This window comes from Mesoplodon mirus, assembly GCF_964341445.2.
Source record: "Mesoplodon mirus genome assembly, chromosome: 4".
Taxonomy (NCBI): domain Eukaryota; kingdom Metazoa; phylum Chordata; class Mammalia; order Artiodactyla; family Ziphiidae; genus Mesoplodon; species Mesoplodon mirus.
Genome location: NC_138979.1, coordinates 55,891,686 through 55,906,320, shown reverse-complemented (window position 1 = coordinate 55,906,320; position 14,635 = coordinate 55,891,686). Strand labels below are relative to the sequence as shown.

The window sequence follows — 14,635 nt, the reverse complement described above, 5'->3', positions numbered from 1 at the left end:
GGCTTCTGTCATCTTGACAACTCTGATTGGTTTGAAGTCATATTTATACCAAAGTTCTACCTCCTGTGTATAGGTTTACTCTTGGGAGCCATACATAACACTCTTCCATGAGACAGCTCTCTTCCCTGGGTTAAAGATTCCCAGATCCTTCTATGGTTCCCCCATACTATGGCCTAGAGCCTCCACTCCTTCTTGGTGAACTCATTCTAGTTAGCTTATATCCCATGAGGAGGCTTCTAAAACAACACAGAACACTTCACAGAGTCAAACAGGATTATCACCCCCCTTATTTTAGATACTGTGCTTCCATTAATGTTGCCTAAAATGGCATGATATCTTTTGGTGGTTACATCACATTGCTGAGTCCACTAAAACTCCTCAACTGCTCTATTACCTTCTATGTGTAAAATGATGATGACAAGGAGGATACCTATTTTCTGAGGGTATTTATGTGCCAGGAATCATGCTAAGTGGTATAATAATAATCATAATAATAACAACTAGCACTTAGTATGTTTCATGAGTCAATTAATTTATGATATAGGCAGAACTAAATCCATCTGACAGATGAAGAAACTAGGGTACAGAGTAGTTAAATAACTTGCTTATGGTCCACACAGTTTGTAAGTGATGAAGCTGGGATTGGAATATGGATAGTCCAAATCTTGGCCTCTTAACCACCAAGCTACCCTGCTCTGCAAATGCCAGGGCCGAATGAGATCTTTGGTTCCCAAACCTGGTAGCCTGAGAGCTTATTAGAAATACAGATTTCCTTGCCCCCCCTGGACCAACTGAAGTATAATCTCTAGGACCGGAAGCCAGGAATCTATTTTAATATGCTCACAAGTGCTTCTAATAAATGCATCTATAGACCAGTGTGTGGGAACCATGGACTGACTCCACTCACTCTGAAAGCCATTGATTCTGAGGGTCCTCAGATTAGGCTCCTAAATGACCTATAACAACGTGCTGGTCCAATCCCTTGAGCAAATGACCTGGGCTGTGTGCTCATGGCGTACGTCATCCATAACAAATTTCATGACACTGCCAACCCCAAACACTGCCCAATGATTCTCAACTCTGCTGCATATTAAAATCACCTAGAGGATTTAAAAACATTCATGCCCAAGGACCCACCCCAGGTATCCTGACTTAATTGGTTGAAAGTGGGCCCTGGGCAGTTTTAAAGCTTCCCCAAATTATTCTAATATGCAACCAGGGTTCAGAGCACCCAATGAAGAAGTCAAATATTAATATCCATGAGGCCTGTGCTTTCAGTTGGGAATGAAGAGTGAGAAGACTTGAGTCTGAAATAATTTCTGCCCTCCCTTCCCCACCCTCATCAGGAGAGAAGGCTTCTCGCAGGAAATGACAAGTCATTTAAATTGATAGGTACAGAAGTGTCTGCCCAGCCTGCACCCTCTTCTCTGAGAACTGTCACTGCTAATGGCCCCTGACGGGTAGCTCCCTTCTCCCACACTGGAGTCAAAGCACGCCACCTCTCCCTGCCACAGCTGATTGGACATAGGTTGGCAACACATTCTCATATATATTATCTTACTCATACTAAGTGAATTAACTGGCCCCATGAGGTATTTGATCTTCAAAGAAAGGGCAGTGCTTACACCAGAGGAATGAACCTCAAATAGCATTTCCAATCTTCAGGAAGGACTGATTTTTGATTGGCAAATCCTTCCCTGGGCCTCTCAAATTCCACCACCTGGGAAGAGGCTTGTGCCTACCTGACTGCCAGGATCTTCCTCCTGATCTCCCTTGACGTCTGGAGCAGGGGCTGGTGTGACCGTGACCTCAGGGAGCTTGGCTGGCTCCTCCTCTTTAAAGGATAAACATGGGATAGGTCAGAAGAGTGTGCCAGGTTCTGAGGGCAGCTGGCAGAGACTGGTGTGAGTGGTTACAGGGCTACTGGACTTGTCCACTTCAGGGTCACAGAAGGTTTGTTTGGGGAATTTCTTGTTAACAGGAAAAGGAAAATGATGTGATGTGAATTGTTACTGTCCTGTCCACAGAGATGTCTGCAGATGAGAGGACAGCTGGGAAGTGGCTCTCCTTGCTCTCCCTGTATTCAGACATTTCCATCCTGGCAATGTAGCTAAGGATACTGTGAACAGCTTAAAAGAGAGGGCAAAGCCCCAGCTCTCAGCGCCTGACCCTTCCCCCTACCAACTGCATGGAGAGGAGCCTGATGATTTCAAAGGTAGCAGCTAGGGGAGCCTTGGAATAGGACTGCAGGAGAGGGAGAACTGGAAAGTCTGGAGATCTAGGTTTAGGTACAGGCTTTCTCACTTCTTGGCTATATATCTTTGGGCAAGTCACTTGACCTCTCTGAGCCTCAGTTTCCTTGTCTATAGAATGGGAACAATGACTGCTGCTCTACCTCCCTCCCTCCGAAGCTGCTGGGTGGATCAGGCAGGCCTGGTGTGCTGTGCAGAGCCCACAGGGCAGTAGCTGTCTCTCTACCGCGTCCCAGCTGCCACACGGATGCTGGATGTTTTCATCACCAGAACCCAGATGGCCCTCCCTCACTGGGGTTACTGGTCTCAGACCGATTCCCTAGCAGCACTGTGTAGAAGTGACAGGAAGAAGAAATAGAGTCCAATAGAATCTCATTTGGGACAAGATTTAGCAAAAAAGAAATAGAAGTTCAACAACCCCCGCCACGCCTTGCCTACCCGATGTGAGGAGAGTACGGAGGGAGCTGTACAGGGCCAACCCCGGGCCTGCAGCCACGCCAGGAGGGGAACACCCTGGAAGGAGGAGGCTGGAGTACAGCGCGAGGAGGGGAGCACCAGCTCATCACTCCAGCTGACTGGCTCAGAGAGGCCAGGAGGCCGCCCAGTCCCTGGCTGACAGGAGCGAGGAAGGTGGCAGGAGAAAACCCACTGGTCTCACCATCCTCTCACCTTCTGGTTTGCTCTCTGCTTTGGCCTGAGGCTTGGCTTTGGCCTCCTGATTCAAGCTCTCCTCCTCCTTGTCCTTGGAGGGCCGGGCTGTGAATGAGAAAGGAAACACATCTTATCCAAGACCACAGCCTCCCTGCTACACCATTCAGTTAGGTTGGTCAGCTGACAGTCAGAGCAGCTGAAGTAGGTGGAAAGAGGCTGGCCTGGAAGTTGCAACATCTGGACTCTGGTCCTCCTAGGCTTGTTCATGGTGCCCAATTCCCAAACTTCTGCCTTAAATTCCCTACATTGTCACTAACTGGCTATGACCTCAGGTTGGTCACTTAGGCTAGTCACTTCCCCTCTCTAGGTCTACTTCCAATAAAATGACATGGTTTACTTTATTTGGGGGCAACAAATAGGATTCATTCATTTCCTTTATGAACTCAAGTGACGGCTGCTTGAGTGCTGAATTGAGAATTCTGGTCCAAGCTTGGTAGGAGAGTACCATGATTCACTGGTGGTGTCTGCAATGGGCAGGGAATGAAGAAATAATGGCAGGGAGATATTTTTGCCATCCTTGGACTAGATTGTCTGTAAGGTCCTTTGCAGCTTAATTTCTATGAATTTACTAGAAGCTTTGCTATGGCTCCAGGGGAACTACTCGTGGCCATGTTCATGAGCCTCCCCTCTCCAGTGTGAAAGGCGAAATAGCTGATCACCAAGCTCCCTGCCACTCTCCTCTGGACTCCAGACACCTGCAGCCCAAGCAGAGTCTCCTTCCAGATCCCTGTATACACTCAGTGCCTTGCTGGCAGTCCACAGAGCATCGTGCACAGAATAGTGCTGCCCTGATTTCCAGAAAAGAGAAATGGGGAAGTCAACTCTCTTTCAATATGACTATGTTCCAGGCAACATGCAAAGTGCTGTACATGTGTAATTTCAAGCTGAGAGGCACAGAGACTGAAGTGCAGGAGCTCACGAGCGTCCTTCTCACAGCTGTGTAGTCCGTGAGGGTGAGGACAATGCAGTCCGTAAGGGTAAGAGCGAAGTGGAGCCATGGGGTCTATTCTGGGTTCCAGGCTGGCTCTGCCCTGTGAGTGCTGGGTGACCTTAGGAAGCCTGTGTACCCTCTCTACGCCTCAGTGTCCCCTCTCTAAAAAGGCAGTAATATGATAGAGCACTGATGTGGGAGTCCATGAGACAAAATAAATAAATACTTTAACTGCTGCAATTAAATTTTGCTAAGTTAGTGTGGATTCTGGAGCCAGATGCCTGGGTTTGAATCCTAGTTCTGCCACTTGCTAGCTATGGATCCAGCTTGGTGACCCTCTGTACCTCAGATTCTTCACCTATAAAATCTTACAGAGTGACTTCCCCGGTGGCACAGTGGTTAAGAATCCGCCTGCCAATGCAGGGGACACGGGTTCGAACCCTGGTCCGAGAAGATCCCACATGCCATGGAGCAACTAAGCCCGTGTGCCACAACTACTGAGCCTGTGCTCTAGAACCCGTGAGCCACAAGTACTGAGCCTGTGTGCTGCAACTACTGAAGCCCGCACGCCTAGAGCCTGTGCTCCACAACAAGAGAAGCCACCGCAATGAGAAGCCCGCGCACCACAATGAAGAGTAGCCCCCGCTCGCTGCAACTAGAGAAAGCCCACGCGTAGCAACGAAGACCCAACGCAGCCCAAAAGAAAAAAAAAATCTTACAGAGTTGTTGAAGGAATAAATGAGTTTATATATGAATGTGCTTAAGCCAGTGCCTGGCACCTAGAAAATACTACATAAGTTTTAGCTATGACGACAATGATGAGTTGACGATAGTAGTTGAGAGCAGCTGTTGCACCCAGGAAGCAACTCTGCACTGCTGAGGCCCAGCATTCCAGAGGGTTTGAGTTAGAAGGGACCCTGAAGATCCTCTAGTCCATAATACAGGCAAACTGTGAAGGCAAACTCTGCCTGGGTCCAGGATGGGCAGGAGACAAAAGCAGGTCTGGAGTTTCCTTCTCTCAACCTGTCTCCTAAACAATCAGGCTGGTTGAGCTGCAGCTGCCTCTGGCAATAGGCTCCATCCTGCAGAGCCATCACTCTGGCAAGTGTGGTCCCTCAAAGTGTCCTGGTAGGCCTGCTCAGCGGGTCCTGTCATAACTGAGATGTCAGGTGGTGGGCACTCCACTGCCTACCTCATGCAGACCGCTCCAGTAACCCCCTTGGCACTGATCAAGCACTGCAGTCTTCTGTTGAACAATACATAGCTTTTCGAAGGGCTCCCCTGGTTCCAGTCCTGGTGCTGAGAATACCTGCTGACTGTTGGCTGGAGGAGCTGGCAAGAAAACCAAGTTCCCCTCTTTCCTTCTCCTTCCTCATCACACGCCCTAACCTCTCATTTCCCATGCCACCGAGGAAAGCAGGTCCGCTGAAGGGCCTCTCTCTCTTTGTCTCTCTCATATACACACGCACATGTGTGAGTGAAATCACCAGAAAAAGCATGGGATTCTGGAGAGGTAGAGCCCCTACCCAGGGTAAGAGTTCAGACCATGGATCAGCTCTGTGGAGAGAGTTCATTGCTTGGAAAGGGTGGAAACACCTGGATAGCCATCTGGAAAGAGCATACGGAAATACAAACATGTATCTGCAAAGTGTTGGGAACAAAGGCCTTCATCGCAGCCCTGCGTGATCCCAGCCCTTCCTGGATGGAATCTCAGGGTGCAGGATCAGGGCCAGCTTCTCTGAGCGGGACCGCATCCCAGGCACATAAGCAATCATTCCCTGGGAGGGCCATTCCATACCCACCGCACACCCACACAGGGCACCAAGCGTGCTTGTCTTCCTGGGGATGATTGCCACTGGCTCCCCCAGCGCTTGTTTCCTCACATGGCCTCTCAACTCTCAGCACGGCCGGATCATCTCCTTAGTATCAATCTCCTCTGACCTCGGCCTGGCCTGGACATGGCCTGGACATCACATAATCCTGTTAGGACAAGCCAGCAGATGGCTGCTGGTCATGGAAGTGGCCCAGGCAGGGGACCCTGCAGTCCCGTCCAGGAGAAGGTCTTTATCTTTAAGACTTTGCTGAGTCAGTGATTCCACGAGGAGGGCCAGGCCTACCCAGGGATACAGCTTCCTTCACTGTGCCCAGGCCAGACACGCCCCCAGCACTGGTCACCCACAGGCTGCCCAGTGCTGCAGACTCCACTCTTGAAACCCCAGGGGTACTGTTTTTCTGGAGCTGACAGGGGGGTGGCCTCTCCCAATGTCTGCGGAAGCTCCTCGTGAGGATTTTCTAGGGAAGGTTTGATCACCTTGTCTTTGACCATATGCTTGTTTTAAACAACCAACAACCCAGTATCAAATGTGAAGAAGATGCTTCAGGGCCTGAGAAATTCTGAGGTCCCTAAAATTTGTCCCTGGGGCTCATGGATCAGTCTCTGGTGTCATATTCGGCTCAGTCCTCAGCCTCCTGCCCAGCTGCACTCCAACTCCTTGGCTTCCGCCCAAAGGCCAACCTTTCCTTGATGGGCCTCATGCAGGCGCTCCAGTTCTGCAGCAGTGTCCCAGAGACAGAGGTGCCGAAGGAGAAGAGAAGCGTACCTGAGGATGCCCTTTAGGGGCCTGCGAAGCCTGTTGGAGGTAGCTCTCTGGGGAAGCAGGGCAGAAGGCAGGGCTCGGTAAAGTGGGTGGTGAAGATCTCAGCTGCCTCCATCATTTGTCAACTTGGGCATCAGCTCCCACTACACTTTGGACCCTCACCACTCCCAGAAGTGGTCCTGGTGGCCCCCAGGGTGTCCTTTGGGATACCTGGCTGGGGGAGGGGAGAGCAGGCTTCCTAGGACTCTGGAGCTGAATACAGAGCAAAGGGAGGCACCATCCAGAGCTTCCAGCTGTGGGGCCCCACAGGTGATGCCCCCAGAAGCAGCCCTGGCCACACTATCTTGCTGGAGAGACTGTGGGACACTGGGGCTGACTCATGGGGGTGGGCTCTGCAGGAAAGTCACGGAGGGCAGCCCCAACATAGACCAGTGCAGGGCACACGACACTCATGGCCTCACTCACTGCAGATGAACCCTTTCATTTTACAGGAGGGACACGGAGACAGGGAGGTAGTGGGATGTGGATACCTCAGGACCTTAGCTCCTTGGGGCCCTCTCCTGGTGGGTCTTCCCAGACTGCCTGCCTCTACCGCCCTCTCTCCTCTGCTAACTCTCTTCCCACTCCCACCCTCACTCCACCTGCTGCCTCTCAGTTTTGCAAGTCCCAGTCCTTGTTCAGCTGCAGGAGGGAAGGAGTGGACAGGGAGACCACGCAGGTCTGGGCAGACCTCGCTTACCTTCCCCCAGAGGGTCCAGGCTGCGGAACATGAGCTGGTAGATGGTGCTGCGGATGGTGCTGTTGTGCAGAGAGGCCGAGCTGCTCCCTTGGGTCAGCACGGACGCGAGCTAAGCAGGAGAGAGCCGTGCAGGCCTCAGTGGGCCTCTGCCCAAGCTGGGGGAGGAGCCACACGGGGGCCTCACTAACCCTCCTCTCTCCTATAAAGATCAGGCCAGAAGCACAGGAGCCTTATCCTGGCACCCTGTCTTCCTTCACCTCAACAGGACAGTTACAGTGCTTTCTTTCTCAGCCTCCCCTCAACTCTTCCATGACTGGCTAATTCTACATACCAAGTCATTCCCCAAGCTCTTGGACAGGGAGCAGACAACGTGTATTAAGGACACCACATTACCAAGGGTTTGTCCATCCCTGCAAGTACATCCTCAAAGAAACACTCTCACCCATATACCTCACAGACAGCCCCATGGTGCATGGGCACAGCCCCTTACAGTCCACAGAGAGCGTCATGGTGCTTTATCACTGCCCCACCCCCAGACATAAGCAAGGCTTTGATCCCCACCTACAGAAAAAGAAATGAAAACTCAACAAGGCTGGGTGGCTTATCCAAGGTCATAAACGAAGGAGTCAAGACTAGCACCCAGGTCTTCTGATTCCAGCCCTTTCTTTTCTACCCACATGCTCAAGAGACCTTCACAAGCACACACATACACACATCTGTATGTGCAGACACACGGATGTGACATACATTCATTCACAGTGCTAAAAAAGGTCCAAAATGGAGTCACTTGTGCTCTGCCCACATCACCAGACCGAAACATAAAATACCTAACTGCAGTTTCAGCCCCTCCCAGGAATGGGCTCTTAACCAGTCAGTCTGGAATTAACTGGTTAGCACACTAGTGAGGTAATCTACCTGACAGACCCCTGCTGTCCCCCAAAGGAAGGTGACCTTGCCTGAAACAACCTGGAACTCCTTTCTATTTGCTAGATGGGATGCTGGCCAATTCATGAACTGTTGAATAAAGCCGATTTGATCTTTAAACTTACTCAGTTGAATTTTTTTTTTTAATTACAATAGCGACACACGTAGAAACATCATCTGACTTAACAAGGGAACATCCAAAGTCAGACAAACTGCTTGCTTGGTCCCTCTCTCCCTACCAACCAACCCTCTGGATCTGAACTCTTCTGCCATCTAGTGGCTATGGTAACACAATACTTCACAACAGGCCTAGGGATTTTCGTAGGATGGAGGAGGTTTCATTCAGACCCTGGTCTCTTCTCTCTAAGGTCCCTACTTCTTCCCAAATGCCCACAGACCAAAGGCAGCTAAGACACAGTTTTTCAGAAACCTCAGATCCCCCCGCCCCACCCCTCGTATGTTTCTCTTAGCTCTGGGGCATTCCAAAACCACAGGTAATTAGGCTTTTAGATCAATCATAGAGTGTTGGGTCTACAAAATGGGACTTGAGTTCATCTAGTCCAGTCATTTTACTGATGCAGAATCTGAGGTCCAAGCTCACACAGGCAGTGAGCAGTGACATTCTGGACTTAGCTCCCAAGATAGCACCTCCTCCAACACCACCTGGAGGTGACAGTCCCTCTGGCTCCTTCCCTGGTTCACCCTGGCAGTGTTCCCAGGAGCTTCCCAGGTCTGAGCCCAGCCCAGTATCCCCAGCATCAGGGCCACAGCGCCCTGGGTCTGTGGTTGTCCTCTGAAACCCTGCAGTATCCCCACTGGGCAGATTCCGCGTGGCACCCACCTTCAGCTTCTTGTTATCCTGCTGCTCATCCATCACAACTGTCCCATCGCCCAGCTGCAAATAGGGACAGGAATCACAAGATGTTCAGAGAGACCCTCACCCTTCCTCCCTACTTCCCTCTCTCTCCAGGGAGCCCTCATGTGGGAACACAGAAACACACCCAGAGATAACCTGGCCTCAGAAAATGTTTTAACATGTCCACCACCCCCAGCCTGGCCTTCCACAATCTGGCTTCAGCCTGCATGCAGTATTGCCAGTCAAATGTGTCCACTCACTGAGGTCCAGTAACACCAGCTACAGCTGCCTTTCAGTCTCTCAAATGCACCACCCTCTTTACCCACCTCGAAACCCTCATCACACGGTCCCTCCTCCTCTGTTTGGAACCCTCTTTCCTCCACTCCCCACGTTTCAGGTCACCACTTACATGTCACCTTCCTCTGGGAAGCTAAGGTGCCCAGCTAATTCTCTTTTATTGACTCCTTTTCCTTCATAGCACTTTCCCCAATCTATTTGTATGTTATTTGTATGTTGGCAAACCCAAGTAAATTGACTGTCCCACTAGCATCTTGAAGGCAGACTATTTCATTCATGACACATGCTTGTATGTCAAGCATGAGAACACTGCCTGGCACTTAGCAAGGGTTCAGAAAACGTTGGTTGAATGAATGAATGAATGAATGAATGAACAGTCTCCTGCATATGCCTAACCTATTCCAATTCCTAGTCCCTTGTTCATGTCTTTCCCCTCTACCTAAAATGCCTTCTCCATTCCTCTATGCCTACCAATTTTTCAGAAAATTCTGGGTGAATTCTTATATAAAGCTTTCCCAAATGGCCCCTTTCACCCCCACCCCAGCCCTCACTCCAGCTCTCTACAATACCTCTCTCCTCAAAAGCTGTATAACAACAGTGGACACATTTTGTGAGACCAAAAATCTGGCTCTATAATCGAATAAGTGCTTGCTAGTGTCCTGGGGAAGCTGTAGGGCAGCCAGCTGGGGAAGGGAACAGACCTAGAAGGTCCGAGATGAAGAATCATTACGCCCACAGTATTTACTCTCTGAACCACTAGCTTGCCACTCTGCATTTACTATCTCGTAACACCATCCAAACTTCTAATGAAATCATCGTTGTTCACACATATTAGTTGTCTACCCAGCTAGACTTCATGTCTTTTTGAACTACGATATAGTTACCTCTGTTCCCATAACCTGTGGCATAGTGTCTTGTACACAGCAGATGCTCCGTTAAGGAGAGCTCAACGAGTAGATACGCCAAGTGACCTCTAGCGCCATCTTCAGGCACCAAGGTCACCAATGGCTGCCCCCAGTAATTGTCTTCACCTTCCACTGCCTCCCCCACCTCACCAACCTCCACGGCCAGAAGTAGAACTGGACTTGCGACACTCCCATCTCTGCCTGGTCAGAAAATACAGAGAATACTGCCTGATTCAGGGCCCCCCACCCATCCATCCGCCCACTTTGTTCACTCATTCAGTTCTTAATTTCTGAGTACCTGCTGTTTACCGGGCATTCTGCTAGTGCCGTAGGGATACGAAGATGTTTAGGGCATGGATTCTACTTACAGAAAGGAATTGAGACCAATGATAACACGAACATATGACAAAGCAGAATGTGCCTGAAGAAATGAGAGGCACAGATTAAGGTGCTGTGCTGGGATGGACACGGAAGCCTCCTGAAAGTAGGTGAAGTTTGGATAATCTTTGAAGGATGGGAGAGGTTTGAATGCTTGGATACACATTGTTGAATGAATGAACAAATGGACGAACATACAAATGAATGAAACAAAGCAGAAATAACCAATCTGAATATGAAGGGGGCACTGTGGATTTTCTGAACAAATCCCCTCTTTCACAATTCTGGGATATTGGAGGCTACAGCACCAAACCCCACTGGCCCAGCCACCTCACTGTTTATCACATCCAACTCTCACCCAGTGAGTTCTTAGAAATACGAGAGGCCAGGTTACCCTTTGGGATGGCTGGTTCTGTCCATAAAAGGGCAGGAGAGACTGACTTTTGCCCCACGAAGCACATGACTAATGATTTCTCTTCCATTCAGATTTATTTAAGTCAAAATACTTTACGGGTTCACTGTTCATTGCACATATCAACATCTTCTACCCTCAGTATGCGCTTCTAACTTTCTGAAGCCCTTCACATGCATTTTCTCATTCCATATCACTAATTCTATGAAACAGACAAGGCTAGTATTATTATTGCTATTTTGGCAGATGACAAAACTGAGATGCAGAAAAGATTCTGTGACTTGCCCACTCACAACAATAGTGACAGGACCCCCGACCTCCTAATCTCTATTCAGAGGATTGTTTTTGTTGTTGTTTTTACTAAATCACATTTCTTTTCCCAAGCATAAATAAGGAAATGAAGCCAAATTTATATTTCCTAGTGGCCTGTTTCATATTATTGACATTTCAGGTAAATGGATATAAATGTTTGTCTACATTTGAGTGTGATTGATGGGTCCATATATGGGTAGCGGTACCAGCAAGTAGGTGCTTTCAGAGTACGCCCTTATTACAAACACATCCCCACATCCACCTCTCACACTACACCAATCATCCTCCTCTTTCTTCAGCCCCATTATCCCCACCTTCTCCCTCTCCTCATGAAAATTAACCAGAGGGCTGAGGAAACCAAAGATGTCTTCATGCCAGCCAAACCCCCAACACCTGTGATACATCTTGATGAGGATGAGCAACAGGATCCCTTGCAGCCAGCCGTTCACAGGAACCTGTGGTGGTGAACAGGGCAACCCTTCGGGGGCTTGCTCTCCTGACCTCCAATTCCTATCTCCCACTGATGTAGCAGTTAATCATTGACCTCTCCCTTTCTAGACCACCCACGACACAGTTCCTGAACTGCACATTCTGGTCTGTGTGTTTTTTTAAACATTCATTCAACAAAGATTTACTGAATCCCTGGTTGAGTCCTACCTTCATTGAATACAGTTTAGCACCCTGATCCACTCACCTGTCTAGGCTGGAAACCCAAAAGTCTGCCCAAATTCCTCCTCGCTTCCTCACAGCTCATCTACAACTAATTGTCAGATCTAGTTCCTGAAAGTCCTCAGATTTGGCCTCATTTCTCTATTCTCCTGCCTACAATGCTGCAACAGCCTCCTGACTCCTGGACTGTTCCTCTTCTGGTTCCTCATTCACTCTTCAGCCAGAATGATTTTCTGAGCAAAGCATACCATGTCCCCCCCCTGCACCCTGGGGGCTCAGTGTCCTCAGGAGGGAGTCCACACTCCTTAGCTGAGCATATTCCAGCCTCCTGCTTACCTCCAGTTCAGTGCTGTCCAATAGCAATAGAACGCAAGCCACACATGTAATTTTAATTTTTTTAGTAGCCACATTTTTAAACAGTAAAAGAAACAGGTGAAATTAATTTTAATAATGTACTTTATTTAACCCAATAGATCAGAATTATAATTCAACATGTAATTAATATAAAAATATCAATGAGCTATTTTACCTTTTTTCTCATACTAATATACCCAACGTATATTTCATACTTACAGCACATCTCAATCCAGACTAGCCCCATTTCAAGAGCTCAGTAGCTACATGTAGCTAGTGGCTCCCACACTGGACAGTGCAGCTATAGTCTCATCACCCTCTCTCATTCCCCCGGCCTTTACACATGCCTAGGAGACTCCTATCCCTTCTTCAGTCAGCCAACCCCTGCTTGTCCTTCAAGATTCAGCTAAGAATCACCTCCCCCAGGAAGCCTTCCCTGACTTTTGTTGAGATGTCCACTCTCGGCAGTGCTAAATCCCTCAGCACTTACCTATATCATTACACATGATATGGTAAATATTACTTTCACTTTTCTGTCTTCCCCACTAAGGGGGATTTACTACAGAGCTGATGAAGCTTAAACTTCAGGGCCCATCTCTCCCCTCACAAACCCTTTCTGAGGCCTCATATTTAATTCTGTAGCAACAGTTTTATATTCCTTTTCTTAAAGAGGGTCAGACCCCACAAAACCTGGATCAACTCCTGCTCCTCTGCTAGGTTGAGCCCCTTGAGTGCTGTCTTATTTCTCACTGTATCCCCAGACCCTACACAGGTTTCATACAAAGAGATTCCATAAATGTTTGCCAAATGTATGAACATCAGAGTTCTTTGGGGCTTAATCCTAATCTCTCTCTCTCTTTCAGAGTAGCATCAGATGGTCCTTGATTTTAATAACCATACATTTGCTGGCGATTCACAAATCTCTATTTCCAGCCCTGACCTTGTTCATAAGCTTTAAGCCCATTTGTGCAACTGCCTCATAGACATATCCACTGGGAGGTGACATAAACACTCAAACTCACCATTCCAGAGCGGGAACTTTTGAGTCTTCCTAAACCTGTTCTTCTTGTAGTCTTCCTTTTCTCACTAGATGGCGCCACCATCCATCCACCCTGCTGCTCAAGCGAAAAACCTTGACTTCCACTCACCCTCCACATCCACACCATCACCAAATCCAGACGATTCTGTCTTCAAAATATCTCTCAAAGATACACACATACACACACACACACACACACACACACACACACACACACACGCTGGATGCCCACAACAGCCTCCTAACTGGACTCCCTACTTCCACCCTTGCACACCTACCATTCATTTTGTACACAGCAGTTAGGGAGTGACTTTTTAACTATGACTCCTCATTACATCATTTCCCATTGAACTTCAAATAAAATCCAAACTCCGTATCTAATCCACAAGGCCCTGATGAAGCAGCTCTCATCCGGGTCTCTAGTGTTATCCTGTACCACTCTCCCCTTACTCACTATACTGGCCTCCAGTTCTTTCCTCTAGTGCACCAAGGTCTTTCCCTGCTCTGAGCCTTTGCAAATGCTGTTTCCTCTTCTTCCCCTATGGAGCATGGGGAAGAATTCCAGAAGAATTCTCATGGAACTCCACTTGGACTGTCTACTTGAACTTCTCCTCCAGGAGGAGGACTCCCCTGCTCTCCCTCGCTAAAGGGGGCCCACTACCTACAGTCACTGTCCATCACATACACTATTTCCTTCACAGCACTTTTCATACTCGGAAATGTTATTTTACTTGTTTATCATCCATATGCCCACTCCCCCACACGAAAACATTTTCTGTTAGTTTTATATTTCCAATTTATTCAGGTAACAGAGCATCTAGAAATCATGCTGTTATTTGTAGAACACCATGAATATCTAATTTCATATTTAATCTCATCACATACACTAGGAAAAAAGATTACTCTGTTGTATGAATAACAGAATACGTAAAATCTCTTACAAGCATACATACGTCCATGGAAACAACACGCTATTCTACCAGGCATGATCAGATGTTTGAGTTTTTCTGTTAATATTTGTTTGTTTCTTATGCATTCATTTTGTCATCTGCTAGCACTCACCAGCAGATGAATGCTGAAAGCTTAAGAAAATTTTATGAAGAAAAGAAGCCTTTACACTGAGAATTTGATTCTTACCATATTTTCCTGACAACTGGAGGGAAGCTGACTATTATTTAAGAAGTTAGGTAATTCTCTGGACTCCACACTCTCACTGCCGAGGGCCCGGGTTTGATCCCTGGTCAGGGAACTAAGATCCC

At 48.2% G+C, this 14,635-nt stretch overlaps 1 protein-coding gene across 3 annotated transcripts in view; it reads right to left on the bottom strand.

Moving 5' to 3' along the window:
* Nucleotides 1-14,635, bottom strand: part of SLC24A1 (solute carrier family 24 member 1) — a 41,146-nt gene that overhangs the window by 6,971 nt on the left and 19,540 nt on the right. For 2 of the 3 annotated variants that reach the window (XM_082617497.1, XM_082617498.1), the window contains 4 exons: nt 8,996-9,049; nt 7,231-7,339; nt 2,922-3,008; nt 1,743-1,834 (listed from right to left, as the gene is read on the bottom strand). In XM_082617497.1, coding sequence (XP_082473623.1) covers nt 1,743-1,834; nt 2,922-3,008; nt 7,231-7,339; nt 8,996-9,049 — 342 coding nt within the window. Of the gene's footprint in view, nt 1-1,742; nt 1,835-2,921; nt 3,009-7,230; nt 7,340-8,995; nt 9,050-13,359; nt 13,501-14,635 lie in introns of those variants that run through there. The other variant, XM_082617499.1, reaches the window with a different exon arrangement.